Raw genomic sequence first — 16,998 nt, 5'->3', positions numbered from 1 at the left:
ACACACACACACACACACCAAAGATGAGTTAGTGAAATGTGATGTTACAGTGATAGTGAAGTGTTAGCTCCATATCAGATTTGAAATGAGGTGGTGTTTCCTACGCCTGAGTATGACATACTGTAAGAGTAAAAAGGGCACCGTGTGAATAATGGTTTTCTCACCAGTCTACTGATCTGGAGGGAGGAATCAAACTTTGATGGAAGTTCTACATAGCTGGGTCTGAATTCGTTAAAATCGTGCACTTGGTGACAAGTTTTTGATTTTTGGTATGGTGGTAGGTATGGTTATAAGGTTTTAAAAAACCATCGCAAACGAGTTGGGAGCGCCCCCTAGTGGTCCGTTTGCAATGAATCTAATATTAAATGGGTCAGTATATGGTTATAAATCAAAATAATTGATAAAAGAGATTTTCCAATGGATTCTATTAGTATTGGGTGTGCTAAATAACATACAAAAAAAATAGGAAAAAATTACTTCTGGAAAGGCATCATTTTCAAGATGGCGTCCACGATGGCTGCCGGGAGCTTAAAATGCCTATAAACTGGGATTTAATACATAAAATATCATAACAATTATGCACTTGGTGACAAGTTCTTGATTTTTGGTATGGTGTTAGGGATTTCATATTAGATTCATTGCAAACAGGCCACTAGGGGGCGCTCCCAACTCGTTTGCGATGGTTTTTGAAAACCTTATAACCATACCTACCATCATACCAAAAATCAAAAACTTGTCACCAAGTGCACGATCTTGTTGATTTTGGACGAATTCAGACCCAGCTAACAGGACTACAGGGTGACAAACTATAAAGTAATGGATGATGGTTCAGTGCTCTCAGCCCAACTCAAACGGACCAGACTATAACGGACTAGAGGAGGCATTATTTCATGTGCTTCTGTCCATTTGAAACTTCTGTCAGGTTTGAAACACAACCTGTTTACCCAGGCTGGCTTCTTTCTGTCAAATCTCTTTTCAACAGAAACCATAAATGGAATGATAATGGAAAAGTAAGAAAGGGGTGAATTCAACCAACATACTGATCAACATCCACACAAATATTAATTAATTTGAGAGGTATAGGCAAAGCCTTATTGATCCATCCATGAACACATGCCAATCGACAAGGTTCACACAAGTGACTTTCAGATCCAGCATCACCTGCAAGGCGTTGCCTAGCAACCGGGCCAGTGTTTAAAGTTGATTTTCAAGCAAAACCGTTTCATATCTACAAAGTACATTAATTGACGGAGAATTACGACAAAGGCAGACAAGACTAATGGTTGGATTTTAATTGATGGAATACTCCGTCAAAGGGTGCTAAGCTGTTAATATCTCACAGCATGCTCCATTAGTATTTTAAATAGTCACACTCTGTACCTCTGGTTTCTTCACAGCAGTGGTACGCGTAATTGGAATGAACCCCGGAGGGGGCGCCAGAGCATCGGTCCTCTGGACCGGGACGAAACCTGGCGGCCGTGGCAGGACGTTCTGTTTCGGGGCCACGGCGTTGGAGGAGGGCTTGGGGGCCGGAATGAAACCGGCGGGAGGGGCCAAGGGGTCAGGCTTGGGAGCAGGCGGGACGAGGTTGGGCTGTCTGGGGGCGGGGATAAAGCCAGGAGGAGGGGCCAAGGGGTCAGGCTTGGGAGCAGGCGGGACGAGGTTGGGCTTTATTGGCGGCACAGGTTGGGACGGTGCAATGACGGACACAAACGTGGGCGTAGCCTGCTGTGTTTTTTCCTCTGCCGTGGCCTTCTCTTCTGGCTCCTTTGCCCTTTCTTTCTCCTCGTCCTTCTCGGTCTCTTCTTTGTCGGGCGGGTCCTCCTTGCGGTCCTGGGTGCGGGTACGAGGCCGGTGCTCCTTGGTTTTACTTCTGCCCATTAGGCTGGCCAGGCCCACGGAAATGTCGTCCTTCTCTTCGCGGTGTCCCGAAGACGAGGAAGCAGCCTTACTGGTGGTTTTGGGCACAGTGGTAGCAGCCACAGCAGAGGCTGCCCCCCCGGAGGGCTCGGAGCTCTGCTCCGCCGTCCCTCCAGGAACCACCCGCCGAGTCACAACCCGCCTCACAACCTTCACCACCCTGCTACCGCCGGCACCCTGCAGGGTGTCGGGATCAGCCATAGCGCTGACAATATTGGATTCCTCAGGTGTGACTGTGGCTGTGGGCTGTGGGCCACTTCCTGTGTCTAGAACAGGGCTAGCAACTGGTTGAGGCTGATTATCATCACCATCAGACTGTGCATGAACAGAGGAGGACAGAGACACTGGTGATGGTTATGTAGGTCCCTGGCAGTGCACGCACTGTGCGCACACACGCACGCACATGCACACACACACACACACACACACACACACACACACACTCACACTCACACTCACACTCACAGACACACACACAGACACACTCACACTCACACACGTCCACTGTCAAGGAGCAAAGTGACCCTTGGATGACTGTTTTGGTTAATTACACATTCAAATCCTTGGTATAACTCAGAGTGATTGAACATTTGTAGCTGAGTTACAAATGGATAAAACTGAGGATTTTACTGTGTAGATATAGGACAATGAGTTCTGGGCGAAGAAACGCTATACTAACCCTTGAAGTTTACATAACAGAGCACATCTTTCCAAGTTTTGCACTGATAAAGCATGCTGTTATAACTGCATGTCACCATAGTTAAGAAAGACCCTCTAAAATGCAACAAATGTTACTTTAGATAGCAATTCTGTCTGCTCTAGTGATACTACATACAGAGTGAACGCTATCCAAACTCATGCAGGTGAAGTGACACTTACATTTGGCTTGTTATCAACTTTAACCTACATGAGGGAACACCAAAGATGATTGATTAGACCATGACTTGTCTCTATCTACACAGTAGTACACACCACTTCAAAGCATGAAATGAAGAACCACATGCATAGTGAAAGTAGAAGCATTAGAGCAGAAAAGTAAAACGAGACTTCCCTTTTGTTCCCAAAATGAAAAGCGGTTTCGATAAGCCATGGTGGTGACCCAGATGACATGGGGAGAGCTGGGAGAGGTAGAGGGATGGATAGAGACAGTGACAGCAGGCAACGTAGGACATAGATAATACAGGGAGAGGACAATTTAGGGTGCTTAATGAATGAATATAGTAACACTTTCTTGACACAGGAGGTCAAATATCAACAGGGCAGTAGGACCATGTTACTGTAGCACTGAGGACAGAAGATATGATAATGAAATGAATAGCTGGAGCAAGAGGGGAGTGGAAAATAGACCCCAAAAAGCCAGGACCTAGTCACTGCATTTAAAAAGGATCTTGGGATAGTCCTTCACTTTATTTAGTCATTCACACGTATAATAAATTAAAATGCAGCAAAAAAACAAAACGAAAAAACAGCCGCAATATTAATCATTTGGATCCTTTCTTTAAGTAATAGCAGAAAGTAAGTTATGACATTGGTGAATTGGTAAGTGACAAACAGACTTTACAAACACAGGAAAGAGAGTGCACAGAAAATGTTTGGCAAACAGAACACCCTGGATATTGAACACTTGATTCAAAGGGCTTAAAAGGCTCACAGTGTAGACTGTAGAGCCTCAAGTTAAATACAATTTAGGCATTTAGCATTACAGACACTCTAAACAATACTGAACGTACGTTCGTATTGTTTAGAGTGTCTGCAGTGCTAATTGGGGAGCTCTAGAGCCAAAACAAGACCTCTTAGGAATACTAGGCTATTCAGTAGGTTATTTAGTGTATGATGACAAGACAGAATGTCTACTACATTCACCTGTCTTACAACTTTATAAGTAAATGGTAATCGCACAAAAGCAATAAGGAAGATTTTGAAACTGGCAAGAATCAACACTCGGTCAGTAGTATGAATAGTCAATTAACCACATAAGCAAGCAGTGCATTTGATGAATCACACACAGTAGTATTTAATCAAGCCGCATGCTGCTAGATCGACTTAGTAAAACACACTCTTACATTTTTAGGTCCAGTCTAACAAAGTCCAAAATGGACCTTTGTACTCATTGATGAGACAGAACTGAAGTCAGTGGAGCAGCAACATGTTTCACCATCCCTGGCCTAGCTTTCATCAGAGTCCACTCCTATAAATAGTTTCAGCAGCAAAGCAGGCCATTCTGAGGCAGTGCCCTAATGGAAGAGCGTGTACGCCCGGGTATAGGGAAAGCACACTGCGAGCCACACAGTCCAGGGGCCTATAGCTTGTTGTTACCTTGTCTCCAGACCTGGTCAGCTTTCCACTGTTCCTTCTCTTGCCACTGCAAGTCGGGGGTGAGACAGGCCGGGCTCTGGGGAAAAGCTTACGGAGTTGAGTAGGCAGGGGGAAACCATGCGGGTCGAACGTCACAGTCAGCCGTGTATATGTTGCTGAGGTCTGAGGGGTGGGCCGGGTGGGGTGGGGGGTAATCTGATAGGACCCTGGCAGACGCAGTATTCCGGATGCAGGCCGGAGGGGCAGAAGAGGGACAGCTGCTGGGATACATGGAGGGCTATGAATAGATTGGTGGTGCCACACCAATTACACCTCTCTTACCTCTCTTCCTGACACTACCGCCCCCTGCTGGGTGCCCAGCACATCTATCACCAGTGGGGGGGAAAAGTACTCAATTGTTTTACTTAAGTAAAAGTATCAATACTGCAATATAGAACTACTCCGTTACAAGTAAAAGTCCAGAATTCAAAATGTACTTGTACTTGAACTTTTGAAAATAGTAGATCTACAAGCTCACAATGCGTCGCATCGCCACGCATTGTGAGCTTGTAGATCGGCTATTTTCAAATGGCCGAAATGTATATAGGGCTGAAGTGGGTATAGCGTATGTTACGTAATAATAATCAAAATCTCCAAAGTAACTAGTAACTAAACTTTTCAAATAACTGCAGTGGAGTAAAAGTACAACATTTGCCTCTGAGGTGTAGTGGAGTAAAGTAGGCTACAAATACCTCAAAATTGTACTCAAGTACAGTACTTAAGTAAATTACTTAAGTAATTAGTTATTTTCCACCACTGTCTATCACTGAGAGAGAAACTAAAAGGTGGGAGCAAAGAATGTGGGAGTATTGTACAAGCAGGAATGCCCCCATCGTCTTAACAATGTAAACTGACTGCATGTTCTTTCTTACTGCGCACCCTATCTCTTTGTGCAGGCCACACACTATTGACACCATTGAGTCGCAATACATACAAAAGTAAGTGTTTTAAATCTAACGATGCATAATGATTGTGTGATTATTAAATTGTGCACACTACACAGACCATTGGCTGTAAGTTATAGACAGGGGAAATATATATTGCTTACAACGTTCACTGTGATCAGTACACCACAAGAGGGAGCCATAAACCTAATTGTCAGCCCAAAGAAATGCACTAGATTTACATTCTGCTGGCCTATATACTAATACTACATAGTATTAATCCATAATGAAGCTTAATAGTGGTCAGGTTCTAGTCCTGATATGGCAAGAACATATTTGTTTTTCTTTTCTGCTGCACTTAAACATGAATGAGCATTTCTGGCATACAAAACATAATTATGCTATGAGAAAATGTGACAAATGGCATAGCCTGGATCCAGCCAGCCCATAGACCCTGCCCACTCTCTGAGTGGACTGCATCAGGAAGCTTCAGTCTGATAATCAGGCTAGCATAGAGGTATGCCCATATCCATCTTCTAATAGAAGAGTTGCGATATTGAGGGGGCAGAAAACAGCCCGGTCACATGGTTCATGTGCTCGTGCGAGCCCATAGACTCCAATGCATCCCGTAAACTTCTGGTTGTCCCTATTTGAAGCCTTCAAATAGGGACAAACCAATAGAAGTCTATGTAGAAGAGCCGCCATTGGACTAGCCCCATGAAGTGAACGGAGTTTGCGTAACTCTGTCTATACTCTATGGCTCTGGGTATGGCCATAGGAGACAGGTCGCTCCAATGAACTACAGCGACCAATGAGGCATCTATATTTTGTAATATCTAAGGGTATGTCTAATATCTAAGGGTATGTCACCTTTAAGAATCACCTTAAGTGTTGTCACACCCAGTCACTACAAGCATACTTGCATGAAATCTATGCTTTTTATAATACTTGGGATGAATGGCTAAATAAATGTAACACTTTCAAAGAGGAAACCGTTTTAAAGTTTGATCATTGTAGTTTCATGGTGACCACTAACTCTTTGAGTTTCATGGATTTCTATATAGTTTTTAGACTTCTCTATGGCAGAATGGCGTTTTTGAATGATTTATTGAAAATTCTCTGTTGTGAATGTGTGACAACGAAAGACCTTCAGAGAAAGCTTGGCTTGTCTGCTTCCAGGAAAAAAATGAACTGAGTTGATAAAATGTTTAGTTGTGGTGTTGGAAGCCATTTAAAAGAGCCTGCATTTACACTGGGTAGTGTTTCTAGGACAACAAAAAAAGTTATGACCGGTTGAAGTTTTATTTTCTAAATAACTTTTTTTCTGCTGGGCGTACATAGCCATGCAATATCTCATTTTAAAGGGTGAGTTGTCTAGTTCAATTAAAATAAAATAAAAAGTTTCTCACATGTACCACTGTAGATATTTTGCCATCTATAAATAGCATGGTCAGTCATGATCAATCTGACCTATCCAGCTAAAAGTCCCCCTAGCTCTGAAATGGAACATCATATAAACTCAATTCTTTTTTGGGGTAAAATTAGACATTCTAACGCACATTTTGATATATACCATGTTTACATAGTCTTACCAGTACCGTGTCTATTCATGCATGTATCTCAAAAACCTGTTGTGAAGAAACAGTTTTGATAAAAAACTCATCCAAGGACATTGTTTTGATATGACTTTGTGCCCATGATATGTATCAAAATATAGACTTGAATGTATACTGTATTATAACAAAAAAATTGGGTTCTTACCATCTACCGTTACAGAGTAAATCACAGTTGAAACTCGCTTAGTCAAACCATAAACCTCAGACTAGTGAACAAAATAGCCATGACAGGTCTAACTCATTGTAAAAGCTTGTCTTTTATTTTTTATGACTACTAACATAATACAATTATAATAAATATTACAGAAAATAAATAGGCCTACATACAAAACAGTTGTCCCCAAACTCCCCAGTGTCCCCAAACCACTGCATTCCAGTTGTTCTTGACGGTGTGTGTGTGTGTAGGCTAAATTTAAAAAAAAAACAACAACTGAAATGAATGAATGCATCCGGTTCAGTGTCGGATAACTCCATCGCAGTCTTGACTCTTCGTCTTCATCATCATCATCATCATCATCATCCTCCTCCTCCGATGCCAGTTCTAAATATATAAAAATAAACATTTAGCTGTAGTCAGCCCGGCCAATAGCCAGTTGGGGGGGGACGGGGACGTAGGCTATCTGACATCATCGTCATCATCATCATCACACGGAGACACACTAAACAATGTACAATCATGATTGTATACAATATACAATGAATGCAATTATCATGCAAGCTCAGACGTCAATGAAACGTCATACAGATCTTATATAATACGCTACTGTTAGCTTCACTCCCCGTCCCCCTTCCGATCCTTGTAGCAACGTCATCATAACCACGCGTTGCTTCAGTAAACGATGCATGTTTGTTCTCCGTCTTTGTAGACAGTAAATAAAAGGAGCGAACATTACTCTAAAGATCAGATCGCCTATAAGGCACGCTACAATATAAAATACTTGTACTGCCATGCGTGCATGCCTGCTACGATACATTTGTACTGCACCGATCGACACCAACCCCCCCCTCCAGCCCTTAGCCAGCACCAATGCACCGACCAACACCATTAGCCAGCAGGCCATCGTGGTGAGTCATTCTGGCGTCATGATCTGACTAGTAGTAGTAATTATCCAAGCATCTATTTGTAGCGATCATCTTATGATTTCTGATCACTATAGAAGGGCATTTTCTACAATAAGATTACCTCAAAACATTCCGGGTTGATCGTCTTCTTCAATGGTTTCCCGGTATAGCTCATCGGACGACGATGGGGAGACAATGAAAAAAGGAGGGAGGGAGCAGCGAGTCTCGCTGTAAGCACTGGACCAGGGCTACTCCGCCTGGAGAAGGCGACTGGGACGCGTATGGATCAATACTACTACCACAAAACTCGCTCAAATAAATAGTACTGCTTTCAACTTTTTCTGCTAGAAAATCGCTCGGGCGAGACGGCAAACAGGCAAAACAATGAAAACTATGAAGACTCCCTCTGCCCCCACTGTTTACAGGGGGTGGGACCAGCTTCCAATGGCAACACGTACACGTGTGTCACGTGACACGGGTTTTCTGGGTAATGTAGTTGGAATATAAGCTCAGGAATTTAAACAGCGCTTCGGAGCATATTAATATGTTTAGATTCATCAAAAACTGTGAAGACGCCAATTGGCGTCATTGATCATTTACGGAATTCTGATGAAGACGCCAATTGGCGTCTTTCATCTTCTAAGGGCTAAGGGTGAAAATCAGTGCTACAACTTTCACTGTGATCAGTGCACCACAAGATGGAGCCATAAACCTGGGATTTTCAGCCCCCCTAAAACTTATTAAATTCATCATGCCTGACCTTATGTTATTTTGTATTGTACACATTTAAAAACAAAGCCCAATGGTACTAGCGGTAGTACTGAGGTAATAATGTTCGGACCAAGTGTCATTAACGCTCCTCCCTTAGACCTGGGCCCACTTCAACCCTTTGTGGTTCCCATGGACTCCAATTTAGGAGTTCAAATGGATAATGCTTTTAAACTTGATACACAAATAAATGCTGTGGTTAGATCTAGTTTTTATCATTTGAGGCGTTTATCACAAATCAAATCAGTTTTATCTTTTAAGGACCTAGAGCGAGTGATACACGCTTTTATTACAACTCGCCTTGATTATTGTAATGCCCTCTACGCCGGCATCACCCAAGCCTCCCTCTCCCGCCTTCAACTTGTTCAGAATGCTGCCGCACGACTTTTAACAGCAACCCGGAAATATGAACATATCACTCCCGTTTTAGCTGCACTCCACTGGCTCCCAGTACGTTTTAGAATCCATTTTAAGATTTTATTGTTTGTTTTTAAATCTTTAAATGGATCAGCGCCAGTTTTTGTTTCAGATCTCCTAAAACCCTATGTTCCATCTCGATCACTGAGGTCAGCCAATGAAATGCTCCTTGTCATCCCCAAGGCAAGGTGTGAGAGAAGAGGGCACAGAGCCTTTTCAGTCATGGCTCCTAAACTGTGGAACCAGCTTCCTAGCCGTGTCAGGCTGGCTCCAACACTACCTGTTTTTAAAACACATCTTAAAACTCATTTCTATTCCCTGGCTTTTAAACCGTGAATAATGTGTACTCCTGAGTGTTTGATTTTATTGTATATGTTTTTATTACTGTATTGTATTATGTTTTATTACTGCTTTGCCTAATTGTACAGCACTTTGGTCAACTTTGTTGTTTTAAATGTGCTCTATAAATTGGATTGGATAGTGTTTTTCAGGTTAGTCCTGATACGGCAAGAATTAGCTTCCCCATGTCTGGTGCCCTTAAATATGAATCTACATTTCTAACATTTCAAAGTACACTACAGTACTGTATGGGCATTGTGCAAACGTGACAAATGACATAGGTATGGCCTGAGACACCTTTGAGTTGTCACAGTCACACCCAGCCAGAACTAATAACAACCATACTTCACGAACAGGCTAGGATACTTCAGAGCAAAACATTTGTGGGTTTTATCATACGTGGATTGACTGGCTGAATAAAACACTTTCAATCTACTGTTTTTGTCTTATCAGGAAACATTATAATCGAATGAACCCATATGATGAACCCAATCAAAATAATAACAGAATGAACCCATACAAATTACTACGCAGCAGGTGTGACTGTTGTCTTTGCGGTGAGGCTTGTGATTATGTAATTCACTGAAATGTATTGTGACAGAACCAGTTTGACAAAACACATGTTAAAGAGGGAGCCGCGCCTGGAGCTAGCTATTCAACTGATTCAGTTATGGTAAGGCAGGTAGCCCCAGGAGGAAAAGGAAAACTATACTCTTTTATCTTAACTTTTAGGCTATTATCTTATAACTCTCTAAGTGGAAGGTTAATTTAATACATGACACTGCTGTCAGAAATATGCTACATAATGATAGCATCCAGGTGCATGTTTAAGGCAAAAAAAGTCAGGAAATTTATGACATATGCATGACTCCAAATGTGAGCACTGTCTTGACTTCCATTAAGTATTATTAATTCATGAAATCGCTATGTCTGTCTGTCCTGACCGAACAGCCGGTGTGCAGTGATCGGACTAACGGTTTCCGAGAACAGAAAAAACACTAATGTCTGTATCAGTTTGTTCTTGGGGGGGCACGGTGGCACAGTTGGTAGTGCTGTCGCCTCACAGCTAGAAGGTCGTGGGCTCGATTCCCGCTGGGGACGCCGTGGGCGGGCCCCCGAAGCAGGGGGCCCCAGTGTGGAATCTGCATGCTCTCCCCGTGTCCCCCAGGGTAGGCACCCTCACAAAAAACATGCAGTAATCCTGGTCTCTAAACTACTACTCTAGGACCTGGCTAAGATATGTATGCGCTTTAGCGGAGAATATCTCAACTGTTCTTGGCTAATATGACCGCTGCGAACAACGTGGGAACTGTGAAAGATTCTCTATCCGGGGCGAAATACCCGGAAATGACCACATCAGACAGCTACTTCAAACATGGCTCTATCTTCTAAACTGTTTGTGCGACAGATTTCCTGAGATGCTCAAAATGTTCAGAATACTCATGTTTGAATACTCAATAGACCATATGCACACGGCGGTCATCTTTCCACAAGTTAATGGCAGGGTGGAAACTAGCCGCAATTTGCCAATGACTGCCCATACATCTAAACAGACAAAGTCCTATCTAATTGTATTAAATTATGTCAAACTCACTAAAATTGCAGCTGTACGAAAAGCTTGAATGATGCTCTTTCTATCTGCAAAGTGTTTGCTTCATAAAAGTCCACGGTAGACATGTTATGAGCTACTTTATGTCAAGATTTCTTTTCTTCCTAAGTATTGGAGTTTGGACGCGCTCGTTGATTAATCACTCAACAGCCCTGCGTACCACCTGTTTTGAATTTGCACATACAGTAATAACGTGTTCCTTCCACACACTACGCCCGGCCGGGGAAACTCCCCCCTGTCAGGTGAAAAGAAGCAGCTTTCATGCATAGAAGGAAGCATGAGGTCAGTCCACTGCCCCCCAGGTTGGCAGAGGAAGTGTAGCACCCAGGATTACATTAGATAATTGACACTGGGTGAAGAAATGGGTTGCAAAATCGTGGGATAAAATTATGAGAAAAAAAAAAGTTTGTTCATGGGTCTGCATAGGGCGCACCGAATCTTAGTGTTTGCGAGGGCTGTGGGTACCAGCTTCCCTGACTGCCTGGCCAACCTTGACTGACACACAGGCCGACCATCTTAAAGACGGCTAGACTACTGCAGAACCACACTGTAAAAAAAAAAGAAAAGAAAAGAAAGAAAAATCAAAAAAGAAATGGTGCTATATAATCACAGTGTTGATCTGTATTTATATTTGAGGCCAATACTACTTTGATGATCTGACTATTTCACATTCAAATAACATAAGGCTGTGTAGAACATGCTATCATCCTCATGTTAAAGCAGAGCTTTACCATTCTACAGGTCAACATGGGCAGTCTAAACATAGGGTGTGTCTGGCCTATCTAGCACACTTGGTTAATCCCCAGAGTGTGCGAATAGGACACAGCTTGTGCGTTGTTTGTATGCACTGACCAAAGATTAAGGATTGTGTATACCCTAAACACAATGGTTCTGACCCACTTACTGTACTAGAGCATGACCTGAACTGTTTCTTTGTCATAGATAGTAACTCTACTTTCATTAATTCAATTTAGATAAGGAAGGACCCATAGAGTACAAAAAACATTTAGATGAAAACCCCATTTTTTTTCCTATGAAATAAAATAAATGTATATTGTATATAGATTGAGGAGAATTTCTTAGCTAGACATACAAATTTGAAATAGATTTGACCGTTAAGTAGCATACCCACAATGCACTGCACAGTCATGCAGAGCCAAGTTGACCTACCGGTCCGTAGGTGCAGGTGTAACTATATTAAAATGATAGTAGTGTTTAGGCAATAGGGACAGGGTAGAGATAGTTATGGTTAGGTATGTGTTTAGTGTACAGTGTTTAGTGTACAGGACAGGACAAAGTCCTGGGAGGGCGGTTAGCCAGTTTGATTGAGTGACCTGACCTCCAACTCCCTGGTTTGGAGCTTGTAGAATTTGGAAACAGTTAAGAAGCCACAACCAATAAATTATGGGACCACAGTATTCTAGTTAGAATTTTGAAATACAGGAAAGTGAAGATGACCCAGAATTCACAAAGCACAGGCGAAAAGCCCTGTGATTCACAGAAGTTCTTACAGAAAGCAGGTCGTTGCAATGCGGTGAAGGACAAGTGGGTTAAAATACAGACACGGGTGTGTGGTGTCTCCTGTACTGTATGGTTTACAATGTGCTGTGGATATAGTCTTTAACGCCTTGAAAGCTTACAGTATAGATCTACTATTTTCAGTACATATACACTATTGTATACGAGTACAACGCTCTTAAAATGCTCTTAAAACTCAACTCCAGTCCAGAGTCGGCATACACAGGGAAAAATGTTTAGCACACTACTGCACACACAGTTCCTTCAACAAACAGGTCAACAATTCATCTAATAAAATGTAATCAACTCCAAAACATATCAGGTCACGCATTTTCACATATAGCTAACCACACCACAGGCATTTTGCCCGAAACACACACACACACACACACACACACACACACACACACACACACACACACACACACACACACACACACACACACACACACACACACACACACACACACACACACACACACTCATGCATGCATGCACGCACACGAGCGTGCACACATGCATGACACGTACAGTCGTACACATACAATACAGTAATGTAGTGCTGTAGGCCGAGTGAATAATTAATGTTTTCGATGAACTGAGTACAAAAGGACCCTAATGGAAACAAACCAATAGGCTTTCTTGGATTCATCCCTTTAGCAGACCTTGTATTGTACTGTACTTTCCTGTGTTGTCCATGCAAACTGTCAATAAAGTATTCAATCAATCAAAATGGCAATTCACTCATCTGAATAGGTACCATTAAAAGAGAAGCAAACGGAAAGAGGAAACCAGGAACTGACTTTTTCAGTAGGGAGAGTTCAGTGATATAATATAAAAGTATTTAAGTTTCTGTACTGTAAGTAGCACAACATAATGTAATTTGACAATTCTAAAACATCACGTCTCGTGTAAGGCTAGCTGGATAACAGTAAAAGGTTTACCTTGATGATGAATTCCTGTTCTGTCCTTTGTCTATATAGAAGTGTCTATTTGTACGTCTCTAAATGTTTTTGATGAATTGAACATTGTGGACCCTATTGGAAACAAGTGTAATGCTTAATTGGGTCGTCCACTCACAGTTAACAGCCTTTGTATTGAGTTTGTGCTTGAAATGTACTGTAATTCTGCAAACTGTTAATACATTTTTCAATCAATCAATCAATCAATACCATCTAAATCCACCAAAGAGACAAAGCTGATAACAGGTTTCTCAATAGGATGCACAGCTACTGGTAACTTTTGTAGCCCCAGGACATTGTATAGCTACTATTCTTGTACTTGTACTTTATGTTCACTTTGAAAATAGGAAAAGAGAGAAATGGCCTCTTAAGACTGGCTTCTAACTTGAACCAAACAGCTTTATAATTATCCTTAGACTTAGAGGAACCGCCCCTTTCTAATATAGGTCTGTGTTAATGCTCTGTACTAGCATCACCATCACCATTACACCATACTGGAAATGGGAATGATATAATTTAAATGGGCAGCTTGAGATTAAACCATTTGCTAATTTCCAGTAACAAACCCTTGTGTGAGCATTAGACAGATAGCAAATGCAATGGAATAAGCTATAACTAACAGAGCTATTACATGAAACCTTTGACATTAGCTGTCCTTGTGAGCCACTGCTACCATAACCAGTCATCTCCTATAGCCCCTGTTGATGATAACATAACATATTGAAGTTATTTCTCTGTACACTACAGGCTTCCTGTCAGCCAACAGCCAAGAACGTACCTAAACTAAGTAGATGGCAGCTGAACTATGATCTACAGTGCTATACTTCAGACCTTGCATATGAAAATATGATTCAGCCTCTTATTATAGTGAGGGCACAGTCCAACAGGCTGTATGACATTTTCATTGAGACATAACTTTAATGACCATTATGTGAAGTGAGCATGATGCTGGCCATCCATGTTGCAGATTCTCCCTTCTTTGTAAAGCATGTAATTAAAATCCATCCAAACTTCTGGCTCCCCTCCCCCTCTCTCTAAAATCTACACACTCTATCCCATACTCATGCTTTATGACAAGTTGACAACACAAGATGACCCCCCCCCCCCCCCCCCCCCAACTGCACTTTGGCTTAATGACTGTTACAATGAAAAAAGCAACCAATTTAACTACTAAATACATTTAAATGTAGTAGCTCTCCGCGACAAGATAAATTGTCTTACTTTGGCTGCTGTAGTCTGACTCTGTAGGAATGTGTTGTTTTGATAGACAAGGGGTGGATATAGGGGATCCTAATCCTATTGAAACACAATTGCATATTATTGCATGTTATAACATGGCTAGGCTTCAATGAGAGGCCTTGGTTCAGAAGTAACCTTGCTGATCTGAGCTTCATGGAGAATGGACGGTAGCAAACAACCAATTAACAAATGCTTTGATTTACTCGGCTGCTGGTTCTTGGCCCAGAATAGTTATATAATCTAATTTGGTGCAGAATGAATTCAAGAATCCATGTAAATGCTGCTTGTTTGTGATGCTACAAAAGAACATTTAATTAATAGCGTATTTCTTAAGGACCACTTCACCCATTTTCAACCTATGTTCATATAATTGGTCCTAACTACTAATGCTCTGTGTCTCAGAGGAAGGCTGTTGTTGACCGTTATGAAAGCCGCCTGCCGATGACATTATCGCTAGACAAGTTTGGTCATTTCTAACTTTTATTTTAATTGATGTAGAAAAATGACTTCTATTTTTTCAGCATGCTAACTTTCCAGGAATACAAGGTAGTTTTTCTATTAGCTTAGAATGTCTGATGATGATGATAAAGACGCCTGGTGATGTCTTTAGGCTGGTTTCTGACTTGTCCATAGCCCTCTAATGAGACAAATAACGGTGAGTAGACGGAATTGTGCTATCTTATGAGCAAGTTTTTGAACATGTGTGAAGTGCTCAAACGTTTCTGATGTACATAAACTCTGCAGTCAATCAAGAGTTGGAAAGGTTCCAAAAAAAATCATTGACAGGATTTGAACCATGAAGGTCTACTCTATGGGACTGCTCCAATATTTAGGATGATTGGAGTTTAGACAATTCTAAACTACAAATGCTCAAGTTTGACAGGCATTACCTTTCCCATTATAATAAGACATGAAATACATACTACAAACTTTTGGCAGGTGAGCAAATAATAATAATAGCTTAGGTCACATGCAATTGTGCCAAATATTATGATTTCACAATAAATCTAATTTTGCTATATGGCGAGAGAGAGAGAGAGAGAGAGAGAGAGAGAGAGAGAGAGAGAGAGAGAGAGAGAGAGAGAGAGAGAGAGAGAGAGAGAGAGAGAGAGAGAGAGAGAGAGAGAGAGAGAGAGAGAAGAGATAGTGAGACTGAAAATAAACCTGAATGGCAGGATTTCTTTTAAGAACAGGCCTCTTTGTTCAGCCAACACATTGTAGGCATGACTATAATTAATCAGAAATAGACATGTGCATGATTGTTCAACTATGAGGCGTACTGGATAGTGTACAGCACCTTACAAAAGTCCAAGGGATCATGTAACAAATTACAGATTCAATTAACTTTTAATATCAATTTCTCATGACTAGACCATAGAGTAAACAAGAATCAAGCAGGACACTCATCATAGCATCATAGCATTTTTCTAAAGTTTACTCCTGAGATCCAGAATCCAGATTTTTTTATAACCTCCTATAAATAGTGCTGCTGTTTCTAGGTCATTCTCACACTTGCGTTTTCATTTTTTCAAATGACCTGTCTTTTTCTATAATGATCAAGATTGGTGCTTTCTGGGACACTGTAAAGCCAGATTTATGTTTTGCACGAAGCACGAAGCAAAAAGTGTCGCTCAACAACAATATCGTATTGAGTCACATAGCATACTTTTCAGCTGAAAATATTGTTTTTGTAAAGTAACACGTAGGGTAGTGTGTCTTGGGCCATAATCTCCATCATACACTCTGAGGCTGTTCAAAATGTTGGTTACTCATGCAAACTCAGTTGCTCATGCAGGTAACATTTGCTTGAACAGATGGGTGTTTAGTTTAGTTTAACACTCCAACAGATGAATCTGTTAATTCAAACAAATGAACACTTAACCTGTGAAGTGTTGTGGGTGACCTAAAACATGCTGCACTCAGGCACCCACTCCATGTGCAGTGGTCAGCCTGGATAACCGGAACACTCCATGTGCAGTGGTCAGCCTGGATAACCGGAACGCTCGTCCCAAAATACACTCGCTCGCCGCCTCGCCCCCAGCAGTTCTTGTATTTGTTTTAACTAAGGTTGTGTTTAGGAATAAGGTTAGGTTTAGACATAGTTTCACTGAGGAATGCCTGGTTTAGGTTTTGGAATACCTGGTATAGCGACTGTTCCGAAGTCGCCAGATTTAAACCGGGGCGAGCGTGTTTTGGGGCGAGCATTCTTGTATTAGTCAGCGAGAACATTCTGTTTTGGTGCAGTATGGAACATAATGATACAAAAAAGTGCATAGTGCATAGTGCTTCTGTGCATCTGTGATAGGAAC

General features: G+C 41.7%; 2 protein-coding genes across 7 annotated transcripts in view; one reads left to right on the top strand and one right to left on the bottom strand.

The window, feature by feature from the left end:
* Nucleotides 1-4,364, bottom strand: part of LOC306928527 (unconventional myosin-XVIIIa-like) — an 82,655-nt gene extending 78,291 nt beyond the window's left edge. For 5 of the 6 annotated variants that reach the window (XM_079508730.1, XM_079508731.1, XM_079508726.1 and 2 more), the window contains exons 1-4: nt 4,237-4,364; nt 2,974-3,038; nt 2,800-2,825; nt 1,372-2,235 (exon numbers count right to left, since the gene is read on the bottom strand). In XM_079508730.1, the coding sequence (XP_079364856.1) occupies nt 1,372-2,235; nt 2,800-2,825; nt 2,974-3,010 (927 nt within the window). In that variant the 5' untranslated portion in view covers nt 3,011-3,038; nt 4,237-4,364. The remainder of the gene's footprint in view (nt 1-1,371; nt 2,236-2,799; nt 2,826-2,973; nt 3,039-4,236) is intronic. The other variant, XM_079508727.1, reaches the window with a different exon arrangement.
* The window catches only part of LOC306928531 (vascular endothelial zinc finger 1-like), a 129,770-nt gene that overhangs the window by 94,797 nt on the left and 17,975 nt on the right, over nt 1-16,998 (top strand). The gene's annotated exons all lie outside the window — the stretch shown is intronic.

Source organism: Electrona antarctica (assembly GCF_951216825.1).
Source record: "Electrona antarctica genome assembly, chromosome: 8".
Taxonomy (NCBI): domain Eukaryota; kingdom Metazoa; phylum Chordata; class Actinopteri; order Myctophiformes; family Myctophidae; genus Electrona; species Electrona antarctica.
The sequence above is the reverse complement of the archived record's forward strand: the minus strand, read 5'-3'. Positions and strand labels throughout refer to the sequence as shown.